Raw genomic sequence first — 19967 nt, 5'->3', positions numbered from 1 at the left:
CAGTAACACAAAGCTCATTTACCCTGCAGTTAGTCCATATGCCATGCGTGGGTTCAAAGTAAACAAACTACTGATGAAGTAAAGCATTGAATGCCTGTCAACTAATCGATAGATTAAAAGTCCAGCAGATGGAACATCTGTGAAATGAGAAAAATAGTAGGCAAGCATTTTATCCCTGAGGTCATAAGATCACTGATTTCAACAAAGTCAACAAAAAGGTTAACTAGCTAACAGTTTTACAAACCTTTTCTAAAAACAATGTTTCAAGGTGAAATTTGTTAGACAGAAAGATTAACCACCAACCATTAATCACTACGTTCACAATGTTTACAACAGAAATTAAAATGTATTAACTACTGAAACAGTTCCATATTTCAACATTTTTAAATACATAAGGACATTTTAAGGTGTTCTATTTCTCCTGCCTACATTGCATATATATCAGGCAAAGATTATTTTGACACCAACTGCCTAGACACTACAACCTTTGTACCTTCTGTTTTTTGTCGAGTTGACAATCCGTTAATGCTGTATAGGCTAATACATGATTAAAATCACACCAGTTTTGTGTGTAATTCTGAGAGCGGGACTGGGTTTCATCTGTAAAAGTGCCATCTAAACCCACTAAAGCCTGCTGTCCATGAGGACCATGTCAAATATTCAGGAACAAGGAACATAATCTAAGTTATGAAATACATGAATTAGTATTTTGAGATATTTACTTTATGTCTACACAGCATCCTTATGAGAATACGTATTGGCCACAGAGGTACAATGACATTAAATGAAAGAAATGCAGCATTCCTCCAAACAGAGGACTTAAGGAAGATGTATTTATGTGGGGGATTAAGGGTACAGTAGAACATCTTTTGCATTCTGAATAAAATAGAATTTGTGTGGATGTCAACACTGAACTCCAAGCTTGTAAGATGTTGTAATTGTAATATTGTAGCCTTAGCTATTGCTGTTACTAAAGTCTTCCTATGAATGATCACAAAACCTGATGCAAAAATATGGACCATTAAATTATATATAAGTTGTACAGTAATTATTAAATAGGAGTGACAATGTGTAAGGCATTTCAGCACATGAGAAATCATTTACTTTTTTTTTTATACATAAATATGTTTTTCGTCTTTTCATATTACAGTAAATACTATGCACTTCATTCAAATATTCAGTCAGATTTAGAACATTGCCTTCAAGAGACAAATTATTGTGTTTCATGTTTCATGTATTTTGGATATGAGTGCTAGGCCATTATATAGATGATTTTTACAGAGCTAGATCAGGCTGGACACCACATAGTCTTCAGGGCTCCCATCGATGAGTCCAGTTCCATTGTTGTGTATAAACCAGCAGGGCACTTTCTCTCCGTTCTTCACGTCCTTCCGGAAGTCTCTCTGCCAGCCTCTGAGGAAATGGGATTTCATATTTTAAGCTTCTGCTTGTTGTTTGTTTGTTTGTTCTTCATGTTTGCACGTCTAGGTAATCTTCTACTAATGTTCAGTCTCAACGTCCACTGAGAGACCAGATACATGTGCCTATTGAGCTCTCTGTAGTATGCATTGAACAGAGTGATTCACTGCATGGGATAACAGTCTGAAATGTACATCTGTAAATCAGAACTTACAAATCCATATTGTGAAGCTGTAAATCAACAGCATGGAATTGAAAGATATATGGGCTGTAAGCTTACACTTGAATACAATCTAGGTATGGCTAACAAATATATACGTAAATTAGATTGGTTAGTTAGGTTTAGGTTGAAGTTAGTTTACCTGGTCACGGTTAGTTTCTTCCCCTTAATGAACATTGAAGCATCAGGTTTGTCTTGGTCCTTCCCTGGGTAGGTGTCACTCACCTCAAATTGCACACCATGATAAAACTGGCCTGGTGGGTTTTTCAAAAGTAAAAATAAAGTAAAATATAAATATAAATATGACCAACATCAAGTAAATATACACAACTTCATGAACATACTGGTATAACACTAATGCTTCAAAACTAAGATGTGTGCAGTTGAACTTCAACGATGACATCATCCCCCTTTAGGGGGAACAAAAAAGCAAATAAATATACATACAAACAGAGAAAATGAACATGTTAGTGATATCCATTACAGATTACACTGCTGTAATTCAGAGAAAATGAACATGTTAGTGATATCCATTACAGATTACACTGCTGTAATAGGAGGGGTTGTGGGGGGTTTGTGGTTAGCAAGCCTTCCACCTAGGTTGATTCGTGGCCATTATTTGATTCTAAAAGGGCGTGGCAAAATCTCGATGTTCGCTTGGGTTACAGTAAATGACAGCACCCTAGTTTTGTTCCTCATGGTCAAATTAGCCAGAAACCGTTGAGAAAAGTCATGCCGCTCATACTTCATACTCAACCTATGGGCAGCTACTGGAATAGTATGGCAGTGGGGGCAGTGATAAGGGTATTTCATATAAAAATATGAATTTAAATAGTCATGATATGCCCTACAAAATCGACTCTAGGGTGCAGTCCATTTCTTACCCAGCAGACCGTGGACACTGGGGGAGAGCAGGTGGCCGTCTATGGTGTAGAACCCCAAGTAGTCCTGGTGGTATGGGTGCTTCTTCCACACCTTATGCAAAATGATGACAAACTTCACAGAGTCCTTCAGAGTGACGGTCAGACTGTGATCTTTCGTAACCTGCAGGTCCATGCTGTGGGGCAGGGGAGGTCCAGTTACATTTATATGCTGTGTATTGCAAGAATATTATTTAATTGTCTCCCCGCCTAATGATGTCTCAATCCATGCTTGTGACCGTCCCCATTGTGGCACAATACTTTTACAATAAGATCCAAATGCAACCACAACACAACAACAACACAGCCAAGTTTACTTTGCCACTAGCTATATCAGCTTGTCTTAACATCATGGGGATAGTACTCAGCCAACTGACCTTGTTAGATGATCATGTACGTAGGTGCCCAAAAGACAACACTAACACATACATTAAGTAATCAAACTCTATCCTGAGACAAGTTTTGAAAAGTCTTATGTTGCACACTTTAAGTCTTATATTGCACACTTTAAGTTTAAATTTGACAACTGTTAGCTCAGTAAAGGCAACAGTGTCTTGCAATACTGGCTGGGAAACTATAGTCTGATAGTGAAGCTAACAAATGCTTTGAGGAATGCACACTTTTGGTACTCACTTTGCCCCTTTAACAGAAGCTGTGTGGGACCACTGTAGCTTGAGCATTCTGCTGTCCTGGGTCACAGATATCTCCTTGGTGCTCACCACCAGTCTGATGCCTAAGTTCTGGTGAACGATACCGAAACGACCAAAGTATGTGTTCACTTTGCTCCCAGGGTCAACCTTCTTGTCCCCGATGGTTTCGCCATTCACCACAATACCTGTGAATCGGAGGGGATGTCATGTAAGGTAATTTAGTTGTATACATGAAAACGTGAATGTATCATCTCAGTACACCTCAAACACAGTGTCACATTCTGTGAATTATCTCTCTCTTACGCACACACACGCGCACACACACACACACACACACACACACACACACACATATATATATATACTGTATGTATAAAGTATATTCTTACCAAGCTCAGGATCTCTCACGAGGGTAAGGACAGTGCCTGGTTCGTCATCGATGTTAAAACACAGTGCATCATTTTTCTCTGGCAACTCAATGATGAAATGAGGGTCTCCATCCACAAGAGGACTAGATGCATCTTATATAAAGACCATAAACATCAGCAATTACAAGATTGACAAAAATACAAAAACAATTATACATTTGCATTCTGAAGCATTTATGCATGTCACAATATAATGTTTCTATAATCTCATGATAACAAGAATTACAAATGTACCCAGACATTCATACAATTACAGTTCAGGTACACCAATAGCATATTTCGAAGTGATTACCATGAATTGTTGTTGTTAAAAGAATACTGGAACATGAACCAAAATTCAACATGCTTCATACAGAGCGACATTTCTCCAAATAAAGTGATCATCGTGGAGTAATGCATTTTCAAGAAATAACAACAGTCGTGTTAGTATTGCAGTGTTTACTCTATCCATTATGGGATGAGATCCTTTGTGCGAAAGATGCGAAGGTTATAAACCGGCACTCACCAAAATAGGCGGGCGGTCCTCGGGGGGCCGAGGCTAGTCTGTAGTTGGCATACTGAGCTGGTGGATGGAAGCCTGATACAACATGACAGACCAATCAGCATTGTACTGAGCAATCATATCATATCAGATTAGATTCTGTGTTTCAGTTTCATCAACGCTGCTGATTCTTACCTTGAGCCTGAGGGCCAGTTCTCTGTTCTGTAAGGTGACACAAATGGCACTTGTTTGAGAGTGTACATTAGGCACATGACATTTTTCTTAATATGTTTAAAGTATACAAGTTAGGTTGCTAAATTATATTCTTCATACTTCTAGAAAGCTTAATATGGGTGGGTATAGACTAAATTACTCATTCAAGTTACTACTACTACTTACTAGTTAACTTCCTCTATGTATTTTTTCAGTTAAGGTTTTGATTACCTTTTTTTGCAACACGATAATGACATGATCATCTTTGATATTAAGGCACCAGATTGCCTGTACAAAATTATTGGCTACAATTACGATGTCATGGTGAATACAAGTTTGTGGAAATGTCTTGGCTATTGGTGAGTTCATTGGATTTCCTGGAGTTATACATTTGTAACAGGATTTGGATTTAAACGTAATTTGTCTCTGACACTCTCCCGTTTTAGCACAATCAAGTTCATACCTTCAGTGAGTTTGTCTGCAATGAGTACATCATCTGGATTCTCCTCATTCTCTGGTTTTGTGACCACCATGGATGTGAGGGGAGTGACAAAGTTGTACTTGAGGGAAAGGTCCAGAGCCTCTGCAGTAGCATTGGCCCTTTCTTCAGGTGAGCCTTTATCTCTGAAAGTGTAACATCAACGACATAAGGTAAATGGAAAAGAGAGGTCTTACATCTACTAGCAATTAAACTACTATATAAATGGTATAACAGGTCTCCTTGAGGCTGTATCAAAAAAACTGTAGCAGAAGAGCAAACAACACTGACTTCCTATCCAGGAGCTGTTCGATAGTGAGGTAGGCCCACAGGCGCTCTGTGAACTCCCCAAAGATGTACTCTTGTTCTGGGAACATGATGTCCCACTCTTGGGCAGAGCTCTGGCCCTGGATCACATACTCGTCCACCTGAAGAAAGACACACAGGTGGGACTGAGTGACACAAGCTACTGTTCAGTCTGGGTGTTGCAGTAGGCCTCACCTCCAGAAAAGCTCCATTTGCAATGTATCCACTATCTGCCCTGCTCTGCCTTTTTACCCTTGCCCCTAAAGCATCACATTCCAATAATCGTAGCTTGAGGCCTTTAGCACGAACCACTCCCACCAAACAAAGCTGCCCCATTGAAACTGTGTTGTGTTGTGCATGATTTTTGGATGAAATAGAGGTAGTGAATCTGTAAACGTTTCTTTGGCATTTCTTCACAGAAATACATTTTCTCATCCTCCCATGTCCTAGTTTGCTTTCCCAGTCTGCTTCATAGGCCTGAAACTGTGTAATCACAGGGTATATATACACCAAACATTACTTTAGCGTGACATCCACACAAAACCACTAGAGCTTCTCACCCCATGTCCCGAGACTTCTATGAGGAAGTTTTCCATGTCATTTTCAATCAGTTGTCCAGCCACCACAATCTCAGAGCCATTGAAGAGCTGCTTAAAGTGGCTGTTGGTCAGAGAGTGCACCGCGTCTTCAGGGTATCTGAAGAGCACATCAGAGAGAAGGGGACTGGCCACCTCCTCATAAAATCCCTAGGGAGAACGTATTAGGTTAATTCAAGATTAAAAGGTGGTGACATTATCATAGCTGAATGTAGATTCTTTTTTACAATGCATCATGTTGCTTATCGCAAGCCGAGTAGTCATTTTGAACATGTAATGCAGTGTCCAAATAAGAATTCCTTATATTTATTTAATGGGATGAGATGAGCGTATATTTCTATCATAATAAACAGCTAATAAAGAGCTCTTTGAGTATTTGAGTGGTGAAGTTCACCTGCAGCTGCACTACAGCATCTGATGCCTCATAGATTCTGCGGGCCAGTCCATCGTTCTGCTTTGCCATGGTATCCAAAAAGCCATAGTCCAGGTCATAGCCAAAGCCAAGGCAGAACAGGGTCACATTCCCGTCAATGGAAGCTTGGACGTTCTCCTGGATTACCTCTGTGTCTGTCTCTCCTACTCATGGAAAGAAATCTATGTATGTTTCTGAGAACACGAATACTATACTACTATAAGAGGTTCTTACTGATCAGAAAAGTGCTTGGCTTATTTTTATCTAATTTGTATGTAGTTCAAATACCACTTTTTAAGAATATTTTTACATTTTAGAATACCAGTCTGTACATTTGTTTCAGTTCATACCAGAAGTGGGTTGTCCATCTGTAAGTAGGATGACCATAGATACACTATTCTCTGGCAGCAGGTTCTGTTGCTTGTCTGTCATAAGCATCTCCACTGCCTTGAGAACTGCATCATTGATGTTTGTACCTTTTGGGAGGAGGAGGCATACAAAGCAGTTGGAAGTTCATGTAAACATGCATCTCTACTATTTTCTGACTTATCCATAATCTTTATACATTATCCATTTTCTGTGATCTGACCGATGTAGTTTTGGCTTGTTTGATTCCCAAAATAATTAACAAAAATTATTTAAAAGTATTTGGTACAAACGGATTTACATATAGCAAATAGAATGTGTGGGCTCTGTTCCATGACCACATGGGATCAACTCACTGCCTCTGTCCTCAATAGTTTTGACAAATTCCTTTGCTGTTGCCACATAGTCTTCCGTAGCCTTGGTCAGAGATGGCCTCCATGGTTCAATTTCATCATCAAACAGAACCAGTCCGAAGTAGTCATCTTCATTCAGGTCACTCAGGATGGTCAACAAAGCTTCTTTTGTCTGAGGGAATGCAAATGAACAGGAAATAACTCCAAAAAGTAAAACCTCGATGTTTTGAAGCAGTAACCTTGAGGACATTCAGTTGAAGTTCCATATTTTCTTACCTGTTCCATTTTATGCCCACTCATGGATCCACTGATGTCTATCACAAACACAACATTCTTGGGAACTCGGGGCAAGTCGGCAGGTGCAAAATAATGCACAAAGTAGCCATTAACTATCTGTAATAGGAAATTAGGCAGGTTTAAAACCTGTTTTCATGTGGCTATCCTTGTTCTTAGAATTTATTAATTCAACCTATACAGAGGCTGATGAAAATTACAAGAATGAAAGATTTTAACATTTTTCTTACCTGAATGTCCCCAATGCTATCATCACGGTTCACATCATACTTTATGAAGAAGTCCCCATCGATCAGCGTACCGTCACAGTCAGGGCATTTCCTCTGCTGGTCCAGTGTTGGACTGAAGGAAACATGAGCCTGAGGGGGTTAGAGAAGATTGGGAAGAAATCCTAGTGAGTTTTGGACTTTCTGTGCAAATGCTGCAGACTGAAACCTTCATCATGCTCTATCATGGTATCAGCTCATCTTCTGGATAAAAAGCAATCCTTTTGATAGCAAAAGGTAAATCAAGTCAAATGAAACTGCAGCCAAAGTGTGGTTATTTCTCTCATACCATAAAAATACATGGTGAGCTGAGATAACTTTAAAATTATTTTATTCATAATGAATGTGTGTATTGTTGAATACAATTGTCATGATGACTCCCTCTGGTGTCTGGTGTGACTCACCGTTTTGTCAGTGACAGTTTTCTCCACCAGGGGAAGTAGCTCATTGGTGATAAATGTCGCATTGGCATCCAGGAAGGCAATTCCTTGAGGCTCGTAGATGTCTGCCACAATCTAATCATGTGACACACCAGTTGTTTATATATATATATATATATGAATTAATCCACAGCATAATAGTCATGCTTTAATTGAAAGGGTAACTCAAGATAATTTCCTAATAATCCTCAACTCACCTCAAAATTCTGTACTAACTGTTTGGGTTTGACCCGGGTCGTTATCTCATAGTTGCCCAACCGACGCTTCAGCAACTCCTCATATGACAGTGTGAATGTGACATTACTGTAGGCTGCAATGTTCACTGAAACTGAGAATTTCTCCATCTTTCTGCCTGATGCTCTGGTGTGTTACAAGACAAATACACAAACATATCAAAATATTGACCAGAATGAGTGAAGAATACACCTAACACTTCAGAACTCCACATCTAAAACAGCTCACTTGATGAGTCCAGCAGTCTGTCCTGATGACACAGCCTTTTCATACTGCTTCTTGGCCTTCTCCTTCTCCTTTATCTCACCCACATATGTCTCTCCGTCTATCTCCCTGCAATTCAGAAGCAACACCAGTCAATAAACAGATGCTGATGGGACACTACACATACTGTATACGTGAAATTCAAAAAGAACATGTTTTCAAATCAACAAATGAGAGGATTAGGACACAAACTGTTCTTCCAAGTGTGGACTCTTGATAAATTGATTGTTGCATCCCATTATTGTGTTCTAGATTATACATTGTACATTCTAGAATGGACTATGAAGGGATGACTAACATGCTGAAGTTGGTGATGAAAGCCGTCTTTGGCAGGTCCACCTCAAAGAATATTTCCTTCGATGAGTTGCCCTTGTTCAGAGCTTTGGTAGTCATGACTGTATGAGCAAAACGGGACGCAACCTTGCAGTCGACCCTCACACTCTGCACTTCAATCTGTCCCAAAAAAAAACAGGGTGTGAGTGTATGAAGTTTTGGTAAGTTACTAATCATGAAGATCATATAATTACCATAACAACGTCATTAGACAGTAGACAGTAAAAATGACATAAACTATTCCAGAGTAAAAAAGCCCATGAGTCACACAAACCTCACCAACATCTGGGTGTGTGAACAGCTTTGAGAACATGCAGTGTGTTGCTCAATGAGTTGAAATAACAATGGAGGTCCAACCGAGGGACATTGAAAATGCGAAATGGTTAATCAATTGAAATAAACTGACAATCACTTAAATAATTTGAGAACATATCATATAAAGAAATTCACAATCTGAGACTGCACTGATACCTCAATTTTACCTTTCACTGTCAAACATGTTTGTTTCTCTAGAGATGAATAGGGTATCTTACCTCTACATCACTGACACTGCGTTTCTGTTAAAAGAAATCCAAAATGTCATTCCATGTGGTACAGTGGTTTTGCATTACATATTCACCGTATCTGAGAGTGTCAGAGAGGTTCAAAAGCAGAACTGACAACAGATTTTCTGTGATGTTAAGATCTCTGACATTTAGCAGTTTTAGCAACTTTGTGAAGTGAACCATCATACCTTGATATGTCTTGTCCTGTCAGGATTGTCCTGAAAGAAAACAAACCATCAATACCTCTTTTTCAAGTGACTAAGCCCATAGGAGAGAAAGTTATTAGTTAGTGTAGGCAACTTAGTGTAGGCAACTTACCTGAACCTCAGTGTCCCTAGAGATAACCAAAGCGCCATAAGTACTGACAATCGCACCTACAAAGACCCAGAGCAGCAGCACAGTCCTGACTGCAGACATGATTCAGGCTGAGCTCAACCCTCACTGACTGCACTACTTCAGAGCAATCTGTTGGGGCGGGCCTGTGCCCCTTCACAGAGAGAGAGAGTAAGAGATCACCAACACTGGCTTCTTTGTACAGTGACCAGAAAATCTAACCTACACTAGGTATGTGTCTGTGTGTACTCATATGTGTATTTGAACTGGCCATAAACTCACATTATTTTCAGTGCTTTGCAGTACAATTTTCCACAAGGCTCTCAGTATTTTTGAAGCAACATTGTAACATAAACAGGCCATTTCTAATGTCTGCTCCTATACTCGATGGATTTTAGTTTAACACTCTGCTGTGAGTTGCTCAGAATTATTGTAGTCTTTGAAGATGTTCAGTAGCTGTTTTTGTCACAACATATCCAGACTACAAATAAAACCATGTATTTTAACAGTACTCTCAAAACTGACAGAAGGGATTAATTGTTTTTTTTTAGAAAACTGAGGTAACTTCCTCTAGTAGTCGAGTGCTGAGATGTCAGGTCAGTACAGAACACCTTCTGTTTATGACATGCTATGGAACTACAGCAGTCATGCCAATATGCAGTGCCATTCCTCTATCAGACCGTTAGTGTATGCATTTTCTTGATTGTGATGAAAAATACCACGAAGGAAATAGGGGGTATGATAACTTTCACTTTTCTGGCATCCTTGTGAACCGACACACATAGTCTTTTTTTATTCAGCATAGCATACAGTAATATAAATAACGGGTCATATTCCAGTTAAGGAACATGACTCAGCTATACTCAATCATGAGGTAAGAACAGCCACAGCTTTGTCGTTCCACCCACCCTTCTCACCCAGTTCCCCATAACGTCTTCAGCACAGCTGAAAAGGCCTCAGTACGGCACAGCCCCCCGCCCCATGATTCTGCTCCCCAACCCGTCACTTCACTTCAGCTCACAGAAGCTGTTTTGTTGAGTTCATATACTGATACTACACCTTGCCTCCCACGTGAGAACACATGGCCTTTTTTTACTGGCTTTTAACTAATCTATGCTGTGGCCACTGCTTATGTAACTGTCCGAATGACTCATTTATCTCAATTATTTGTATTCATTCGTCTGTGGCCTAAAATGGATTTTCTCTGAGATAGTATAAGCAGAGGAGAGTTGGAGGGGTACAGGCTGGAGAGAGACCAGGAGCACACAGGTCCTGTGAAGGAGGGAGGATATCAATGAGTCTGTGTGCTGGACCAGAGGACCACGTCCAGCAGACCTGATATAACCGCCTGGCTGGCAGAGCGTAGGGGTGGGGGATTGTGTGTGTTTGTGCATGTGGGCATGTGTGTGTATGTGTGTGTGGGTGTGTGTGTGTGTGGGTGTTTTGTTTTCCATCTTATATTTATTCAGTCCTCCCACTTTAACAAGGCTGAAGTCAACCCTCTCAGATATGATGTCAGTGCAAGGGAAAGCACATCATACCAGTAAAGGCAACAGCCTACTTTTAGCCAGGCTGAATCACCAGCCTTTTAATGGTCATACTCACATTTTAATCATTGATCAGCCACACACACATTTCATTTTCAGTACCTGCTGATCAACCTCATACGAATGATAGAAAACTTGAGCCGGTACATGGGCTGGTAGAAATGGCATAACATAAACCATGCCATGCCAAGAATAGTTTAGCTAATGGATGACACAAACGCATCAGGTAATCGCAAATACAGAGAGAAAAGACGGCAAATTGCTTTATGCACCACTTCTATCAGGTGACATAAATTTACATTTGTATATTCAAATATTGTTCCATCACAGTCTTGTTAACAGCATATCTAATGTGCCAGTCTTCCTGCCTTTGTAAGACCATTATCTTTCAGCATGTGGCAAAACACAGATGTGTGAAGCTTCTAGGATTTACATACATTGAACATAAACCTTCTGTCTTGAACATAACAAAAGTTTTTGTCCCATTTTGTTTTTCGCAGGAGGGCTTAATGTCACCACGCCCATGCGGTTGCGTGAACACTGCAAAGGCCTCCTCTCCCATCCGTAACACTCCCATCCAGTAAGTGATTTAGGCAGCACTGAGCCTTCAAACCAAAGTGCACCCCCGGCCAGCCCTTGGGTGTGACTCGTCTCTGTGTCACTAAACCCATTGGGACAGGGTTGTGAAACAGGACAGCTGTGACATGCTGTATGGATACCCTCTCAACCTCCCCATCCCTCCCTTAAACTTAAAAACCAAATATTATTTATATGATGGCCAAGTGTCATCGGAGAGTATGTTTGATGCAATGAGGCTATGTAGCCTAAACAAATCCTCTCACAAATACTTTACACCTGCTCATATACGTAACACACACACAAACTCATGCAAAGTAGGTATTGCAGCTGCGTTTAGGCATGCAATGACTGTCAAATGTTTATAGATGAGATACAGGAGTTAGTACTGTAATCATTTTGGAGGATTCATAACAGTATCAATGCAGCAGGTCACAGAGTAGCATAGGTGAGATGAGGAAATATATATGTAATGATATGTCAGGAGATATATCCTCTTTAAATCAAACCTCCACTCCTTGCCAAAACGTAGATGTTTTGGCAAGCAGACCCTTCTCTCTTATATTGTGGAATGTCAGATATGATATAGTATAGTATTAACTGGTTTACATTACATTGTTGTTTTGTTCCAGTGTACAGGCAAATCTCTGTTGGGACAATTTTGTTCATGATCATGCTTTTTGAGGCTATTTAATCATACCATTTAAATCGATTTGACATACAGTATACTCTCTTTCTCTCTCTCTCTCTCTCTCTCTCTCTCTCTCTCTCTCTCTCTCTCTCTTTGTAGAATTCCTCCCACTCGCAAGCCATCACATTGGTTTTACATGTATGCCTTTGGATGGACCCATACTGTACATAATACATGTGAATCTGTGTGCATTTGTTCGCATGAGTGTGTGTGCATGTGTGCGTGCGATTATTGCAGTGTGTTTTGTCTCTCCAGTCCTAATCAGATGCCTGTAACGTGTTTCCTTATGGGTTGAGGGCAAGAGCGCTGACCCAAGTCATGTCGGAAGTTCAGGAGTTGAGCTGGATTTTCTTAGAGGGAGTTGGGAGATCTGGGGGTTGGGGAGGTTCTAAGCCGTGTTAATTCAGACCAGATGTGCTCCTGAGTGACTGAAGGTGTGGATGGAACAAACCATATTAAACCCATTTTAAAATAGATGAGCTTATACATGTTGTGAAATATATTTCAAGTCATGTTATCAAGCATTAAACATGTGTATTTTGCAGTATTGGAATGTGTCTCTAATATGCACGATATGTTCATGTTTCAATAAATATAATTAAATATATTTAAATGTTACAGTAATATATCCTAGTTTATATCTGTAATTGACTGGGAGCCTGTAGCTAGTAAAAAGAGCAACATGAGAAAAAAAACTCCCACTGTCATATGTAACATGATGCAACCTTAACGTGTCTTGGTTGTTGTTGCATGATATTGGCCAATACTGTAGACCTAATGAAGAGAACCTAATTATATTTTTGAAGCTGTTGATAGTATCCCCTCTACCTCAATTTGTGATATGAGTCGGTTTTTGATTTGTAACGACTAGTTTGCCTTTTTTTCCATCTCGAAGGCAGAATAAAATGGAATCTTACGTGAGTGTGTTTATTTACCACAAGATGGCAGCAGAAGCTAATTCACAATCAAGCAATACGTGCGCGAGCGCTGTGAGCGTGCGGACGAGGCCCAGATGTTAACAAGCTTCCAGACCTCTACACAGTATGTATATGTATTTTATAGTTTGTGTTGGCTTACATTGTGTCTGTGGATTTTTGGTGGTTAAACAAAATGTTATGTGTATAATCTTAAAATTACCATGGTCAATCCTCGTTGTCCCTCCATCAGTCCCTCGTTGTCAACGTTGTCCCTCGATTCAAACGCTTACAATTATATTATGTATTCAATTTAATGTCTTTGTGCGGAATACCCGAAAGGGTCGGGACATATTAGCCTACTGCTAAAGTAGGGTCCTTTTGCGTTCCATCTCAACATTTTAGCATTCCTTCAGGATATTTCTTTCAGCAGCAAGGGACCTTGGCGGGAAGGTGTTTGTAACTATGGTTTCTAAATGTAAATGTAACCTATTTCTATTTCACAAAAATGTGTCCCCACTTGACTTAACTCTGTCAGGCTACGTGAGATAAAATCATGTACACCCTTGGGATGAGTCGCCCACTGTCTGAAGAGTTATTTATTATTGGACCCTTGCAAAAAAAATTATTCAATTTATCAAAAATTCAAGCTCCAAAATATTAATTTTGTTATTTTAAACGCCTCAGTTTCATAGGAGGACGAAAGTTTTCGTGCCTCTTAATGGGTAGGTAACGTTCAGTCAAGTAGGACCTTGGCCTACAGAACTGCCTTAACGGAACACAACATTCTGCTCTTCAAGACGGACTGTCCTGTTTCTCAGACGGGATGGAACCCCTATTTTTGTATGCCTTGTAGCCTACTCTCCCGCAATACATAGAACATTGCCAAGGAACATTAACACTTTTCGTAGCGAACATAAAAAGCAAATGGGAAAAGTAACTTACCATGATTTCTTTCAGGGCACAGTATCATTTCAACAGTTTTTGTTACAAAACTATAGGAAACTCAAGGATTAGCACCGGGCAAAACCATGTATTGTAAATTGATAACTTAACAGGCCTACACTAGTCTGTTGATCTGTCTGGTATTATTATTAAGAACATATTTACAATTTTTGCAGAACAATAAACATCATGCCATATGCTTTTTGTTGTTCAAGAAGCATTTCAACTGCAAAGGGCTATTTTCTTTTTTTTTAATTAAGATTTAAGTGGTAATTTCATGTATGACCTGAACATTGTAATATGTTTTCCAGATAATTTGCACAATTTCTGTTTTCTTAGCTAAATTTATCAATTATCGTCATTGCCCCTTAACAAATTCCACTGACTTTATTAACATGCAGTTCAGACGGACTGCTTGGTTTGGAAGGTAGAAACAGGCCCAGGCTTTATTTAAATCATACACAGGGGAAAGCCAGACGCCATTGACAGAGCACATCACGACAAGCCCATTGAAATGTAATCCATTGGTAAGGAGTGTAGGAGACAGACAGGCCTGAAGACGAGCAGTCACAGAGATCCATGTGCATTAGTGTGACTACTGATCAGTATGCTTTGATCACTCTGCTGTGTGTGTGTGTGTGTGTGTGTGTGTGTGTGTGTGTGTGTGTGTGTGTGTGTGTGTGTGTGTGTGTGTGTGTGTGTGTGTGTGAACATGTATGTATATCTGTGTATGTGTGAGCACGCAGCTCTGTGAGTAAAGATGGCAAGTGTCACGTTAGGCCCTAATCCTTGTGGTCCCAGGACCCCTTCTTCTACCCTGTTACCCCGACCCCCCCCTCTCCTCACCTCTCTGTCAGCCTCCAGCCTCTCTTCACTCCCTCGCCGTGTTTTACCTTTTGTCCCTGTTTGAATTTTTGGCATTGCTGGCGCCGCTGGTGCGTGATGTGGGAGACTGAGCGCCCATTGTGCACACGCATGTGTGTGGGAGCGGTGGTATGCGGGCCCCCTCAGAGGCGTGCGGCACAGCCCGGCGCGGCGGGGGACACGCGTGTGGCCGCTGACGCCAGCCGGCCTGCCTGTCTGTCTCATGCCGCCGCTGTTTGGACACACCTGACCGCCACTGCTGCGAGCGCCCACATGGCTGCTGTCGCCACGCGCTTTATCTGACCCAGTTTAGCCGCCGTGCAGCCGTGCAGCCGTGCAGCCATGCAGCCCACGCCCAAGCTCTCAGTCTCTTTATTTCTCTCCCTCTTTTCTCTCATTTATTTACATCTTTTTGTATTTGTCCTGTTCTCACTATTTCTCTGTCTTATCTTTTCCCAAACAACTTCCTCACTTTTTCTCTCTTTCTTCCTCCTTTTTTTACAAACTGAAAACCATTCTTATATTTGTACATATCTATGTAGTCAGTGTTCTCTCTACCTCTCTTTTTCTCCACTCTACCGCTCTGTCTTTCTCTCTATCCTATGCCTGTCTTTTTTCATGCGGTGCTGTTCCTCTGTGAGAATTAGTGCAGGGTTGATTGCGCTGAGTGAGACGTGCCTTCAGCTGAGGCCCTCCTCCGTGCTGGCAGAGCGTACAGTAGTCTGCTGGGCTCGACACAGAGCACAAACCCACCCTCAGGGGGTCAGTCTGCTTTAGAAAGCAGCTCTGTATTGACCCCTGTGAGAAAAGGTCACCCTCTTAACTCCTAATCAAGGAGGACAAGGAAGTTGTTTCTTAGGTTCCCTATTCCACACACGCACATGCATGCATGCACACACAGACAGAAACACTTATCATTTTTCATTTTTGTATGTGTTTGTGTGTGTGTGTGTGTATGTGTGTGTGTGTGTGTGTGTGTGTGTGTGTGTGTGTGTGTGTGTGTGTGTGTGTGTGTGTGTGTGTGTGTGTGTGTGTGTGTGTGTGTTGTGTTCTGATGATAAGATGCTGTACATATTTCAAACTTATTTATGTTGGTGTCGTGTTTGTTTGTTTTCACATGCTGAATGTCTTGTGCCCTCACCGTCATGCTTCTGTTAAATCACAATTACATCTGGGCACAGTAGAAGGAGAGTGAGAAAGAGAAAAAAAGAGAGAGAGAGACGGAATGGTGCCCCATGTTTATCAGAACCATGGAGCTGAATTCCAGATGGAGTGATAAGAAAAAAACAAGCAAACAAAAACTCAAAAATAGAAAGTATGAAAGTAAAAGAGAAGGCAGACAGGCAGACGACAGGAGTGCTGCACATGTGTGTGTGTGTGTGTGTGTGTGTGTTTGTGTGTGTGTGTGTGTGTGTGTGTGTGTGTGTGTGTGTGTGTGTGTGTTTGGGTGTATGACTACCCAGGGTCGTTACGCTTCACTCAAAAGTGAAGATTTGCCATTTCTTAAATGTTTGTTTATCTGCGTGATGACTTGGAAGTTTTTTTTTCAGAATATTTTGCGCGTAGCACAGACAATTTGAACAGCAGACAGTTGGCGCTCGCTTACAAAGCACTGACTGCTCTTCATCACCAAGAGCCCTGTCACACAGGCAGACTGTCTGGTCTTACAGGAAAACATGTGAGTTACCTTCAGCCCTAAACCAACATAAGCCCTCATCTCAACCAGAGAAAATATGTGGCCCTGAAGATGTGAAACGTTGATTCGGAGGCGTTCAGCCGCCTCCATCTGCTTCCATTTTTTCCTGGCGTTATGTTGACCTCCGAGTGACCCCACAGAGACCTAATCATATTCTGCCGCTCCTCAATATAGTCACTCAGCAAGTGACTACAGTTTGTAAACGGGAGAGAAGAAAAAAATATATGCATGTTGTCCGTGTTTAATGATATGACAAATATGTGTAGAGAATAAGGATCTTGGAGAGGGATTTCTTGATGGTTACCTGATTGTCAGAGTTTCTTTCTGTTAGTGTCCTCATATGTGTCTGAAGCCAAAGGACTGAATTTAACAAATTGTGAGGGAGGTGCAAAGGAACCTTATTGAGTATTTCGTGTTTAGTAAACTATGTCTTCTTGCCTCTGTTCACAGTCTGCCTGTGAAAGCATGTCTTGAGGGCACCCCCAGTGTCATGAAAGCTTTGAATGTTTTTTAGTGTGCCAGTTTTTCATTTTGGCCGGAGGCACCATGAGAGGAGGGCAGCCAGAGACCAGAGGACAACGCTGTTTGTTTGTTTTTGGAAAGGAATGGAGGTTGAGTGTCTCCCTCTGAAGTACCCAACCCCGCCCCCCCACCCCCCACCCCCAACTCCCACCTTCACTCCCCAGAACACAGTGAATGAACCCCCCTCTGACCCTTCTCTCACCCAGGAATCCTGGGGAAAACAATCAGACAGCAACAGCTTGGAGTCTGACCCAAAATCACAACCAGACCGTTCACGAGGCAGGGCTGCCGTCATCCAGGCCAAGCCACCCAGGGAGCCTCACACTCTCCCCCACCCCTCCCCCCCACCCCCCATATGCCCAGAGTCAGAACTCAGCAACCTGCCCTGAGGGGGATGCCTCTTCTTGTGTGTCTGTCTGAGAGGGCAGTCACATCACAGCGGGTGCCATGACCAGCAACACTTATTTTCAGTGGGATCCCTAGGTTTGTCTCTGGCTTAGTGTTGATCTTGGTGTGGAGGTGACTGAGGGTTTGGAATGGTGCCACAGCCTGGGCAGTGTGTGAACTGGTCCTGCACTTCTCTTCCTTATAGGAACGTTTTGCCTCTGTGTTCAGGATGAAGGCACTGTTTATTCCCCTATACACACACACACACACACACACACAGCCCCTTCTGTCAGAGGTCAGGTGTGACTGCACTGCGCACTGCACAAGAGGAGCTGAGAATAAAGTGTTCCTCTGTCACTTTCTGTAACCCCTCTCTTCATCCTTCTATCAACTACTTTTCCTGCTAACATGTCCCTCCCTCCCTCTTTCTATCAGTCCCCCCCCTCCCTCTTTCTACCCACAGCCCTCTTTTCGACCCTTGCCTCATCTCCCAGAAGCCCCTGGGCCCAGCAGGCTGGCACCAGACAGTTATTCAAGCCCCCGGGCATCAGAACAACTGCAGGTCACAGGGCGGAGAGGGAGGGGATGGCTTAAATGAGAGTTCTTCATGCTTAAATGTTACTGCACTTCATTCCGTTTAGTTATTCATATGACTGCCACACACACTGAACGATCAAGCAAACCATTTAAACTTTGAAACAACACTGTGCAAACACTTTGCTCAGTAATTCATGAAAGGTTTTTCATGACATTTGTTTTTAAATATTTCATTATGTTATGGTCAAAGAAGTATGCCATGTATTGAAAACAGTCTAATTTAATGAAATATTTAAAACCACAGAAACTAATTCTCACAGTCCTTTTCAAGAAGGATTTGTCTTTTACTTGTGTGCCTTTCTGTTCTTTAAAAAAGCCAAACATTAAGATGATATTTTCTGTAATTTAATTAGTTTCATTATTATTTATTTCAATCCCAAACTGAAATGAAAGAGAAGTTAGAAGTAGAAAAAAGTCTCTGATTGGATTAAAATTTCTCCCTTTTTTGTAAACATTACGACCTGTGTGTGTGTTCCACACACACATACGCACGGCTGCTTAAAAGGAGTGTGTTCACAGGCAGAATAGAAAAAGATGAAGAGACGCACGTGTCTCTGAAGCGGGCCTTTGAGTTTTTGTTCACCGCATGGGGTTTTATTTTCCTGTGTATTTTTTTCTCTGTTTTAAATCCCGGGCGTGTGTTTGTCTTCACTCTGCCTTTAGTGATTAGGGAGTAGTGTTTTGGAACATGCCTTGAATTTCTATGTGTACCTCCTTACGCACACACACAATTACAAATCCTAGTGTGTATGTTTATGTAATTTCTGTGTGTGTGTGTGTGTGTGTGTGTGTGTGTGTGTGTGTGTGTATATGTGTGTGTATATGTGTGTATATGTGTAATTATATGTCTTTCTCTTAGAAAAAAAAAAATGACCCTGAGGCTACGTGTTTGCATAGTTTGACGGGGTGACCAGCATGTAAATCCTCGATGTGTGTGAGATGTTTTTAAACTAAATGTTAAAAATGTTGTCGCAGTCATCTCTTCGCTTACCGTGTTCTTATCACATCAGCGGAGTCCCGTCACGCTGTTACGGGGTCGTCACGGCACGTGAAATGCTGGCATGTGCCTTCGTGAGTGCTCTATATTCCGCACGCACACAGCCATGACCAAGCGATACAGACATGGCGATCCAGCAGCCTGCAGGCCCCCGTGGCACGTGAATCAGTGTCTTAATGGCCTCTTAAGCCTCTCTCTCACCTCAGATGGCACTGCAGCTTAACACACTTGACCCTAACATGCTGAGAATGATTTTTTCAAATTTTCTATCTTTTCCTGATTTTAGGGTTGCTTGTGTGCTAAACGGAACCCGGGCCTTTGTTTGTGAGCTCGCAGCTCGTTGAAACGGATGGATGGGACATTGTCTCCTTCGCCCCTGCAGATTAAACGCATCGCCGTGGGTTTCGGCCCACCAACCGCTCACTCACTCACAGGTAAAGGATTATAGCAACAGCTGTGTGGCGTCCATTCATTCTGCATGGTTTGCCCACATCAGTCCCGGATGTTTGCTGTGTTGTTTTTCCGTGACGAATGTACCGTCAGGCCTCAAACCGAGCACTGGCGTGGGACCTGTCAGTAAAACTGTACAGGCCTGAGATGGACTGTATCGGCCGAGGCATCAATGGAAATCTGAGTGGTGCCATTAGCCAGGGAGTAACAGTAGCAGAGTGAAGGGGATG

The 19967-nt window shown here is 41.6% G+C and overlaps 1 protein-coding gene across 1 annotated transcript; it reads right to left on the bottom strand.

The window, feature by feature from the left end:
• Nucleotides 1-758: 758 nt before the first annotated feature.
• Nucleotides 759-9656, bottom strand: LOC105912156 (inter-alpha-trypsin inhibitor heavy chain H3-like). The gene is made up of 22 exons (XM_031567149.2): nt 9537-9656; nt 9407-9436; nt 9207-9230; nt 8639-8793; nt 8305-8409; nt 8040-8202; nt 7807-7917; nt 7367-7495; nt 7119-7235; nt 6846-7014; nt 6474-6599; nt 6106-6287; nt 5676-5861; nt 5101-5237; nt 4795-4955; nt 4314-4340; nt 4143-4214; nt 3599-3730; nt 3193-3394; nt 2524-2696; nt 1782-1893; nt 759-1413 (listed from the first exon to the last, which is right to left on the bottom strand). Exons 1-22 carry the CDS (start codon nt 9633-9635, stop codon nt 1284-1286), a joined length of 2742 nt encoding a protein of 913 aa, XP_031423009.1. The 5' UTR covers nt 9636-9656; the 3' UTR covers nt 759-1283.
• Between the last annotated feature and the right edge of the window lie 10311 nt (nt 9657-19967).

The sequence above is a fragment of the Clupea harengus genome, chromosome 5, assembly GCF_900700415.2.
Source record: "Clupea harengus chromosome 5, Ch_v2.0.2, whole genome shotgun sequence".
Lineage (NCBI taxonomy): Eukaryota > Metazoa > Chordata > Actinopteri > Clupeiformes > Clupeidae > Clupea > Clupea harengus.
The sequence above is the reverse complement of the archived record's forward strand: the minus strand, read 5'-3'. Positions and strand labels throughout refer to the sequence as shown.

What these genes read in the sequence shown, in the direction of transcription:
- LOC105912156 (XM_031567149.2), bottom strand. Translation starts at nt 9,635, where the DNA reads ATGTCTGCAGTCAGGACTGTGCTGCTGCTCTGGGTCTTTGTAGGTGCG. An exon ending in GTGGGCATAAAATGGAACAG is followed by an intron (nt 7,015 to 7,118) that starts GTAAGAAAATAT and finishes GCATTCCCTCAG; the next exon opens with ACAAAAGAAGCTTTGTTGAC. An exon ending in CGTGAGAGATCCTGAGCTTG is followed by an intron (nt 3,395 to 3,598) that starts GTAAGAATATAC and finishes TCCGATTCACAG; the next exon opens with GTATTGTGGTGAATGGCGAA.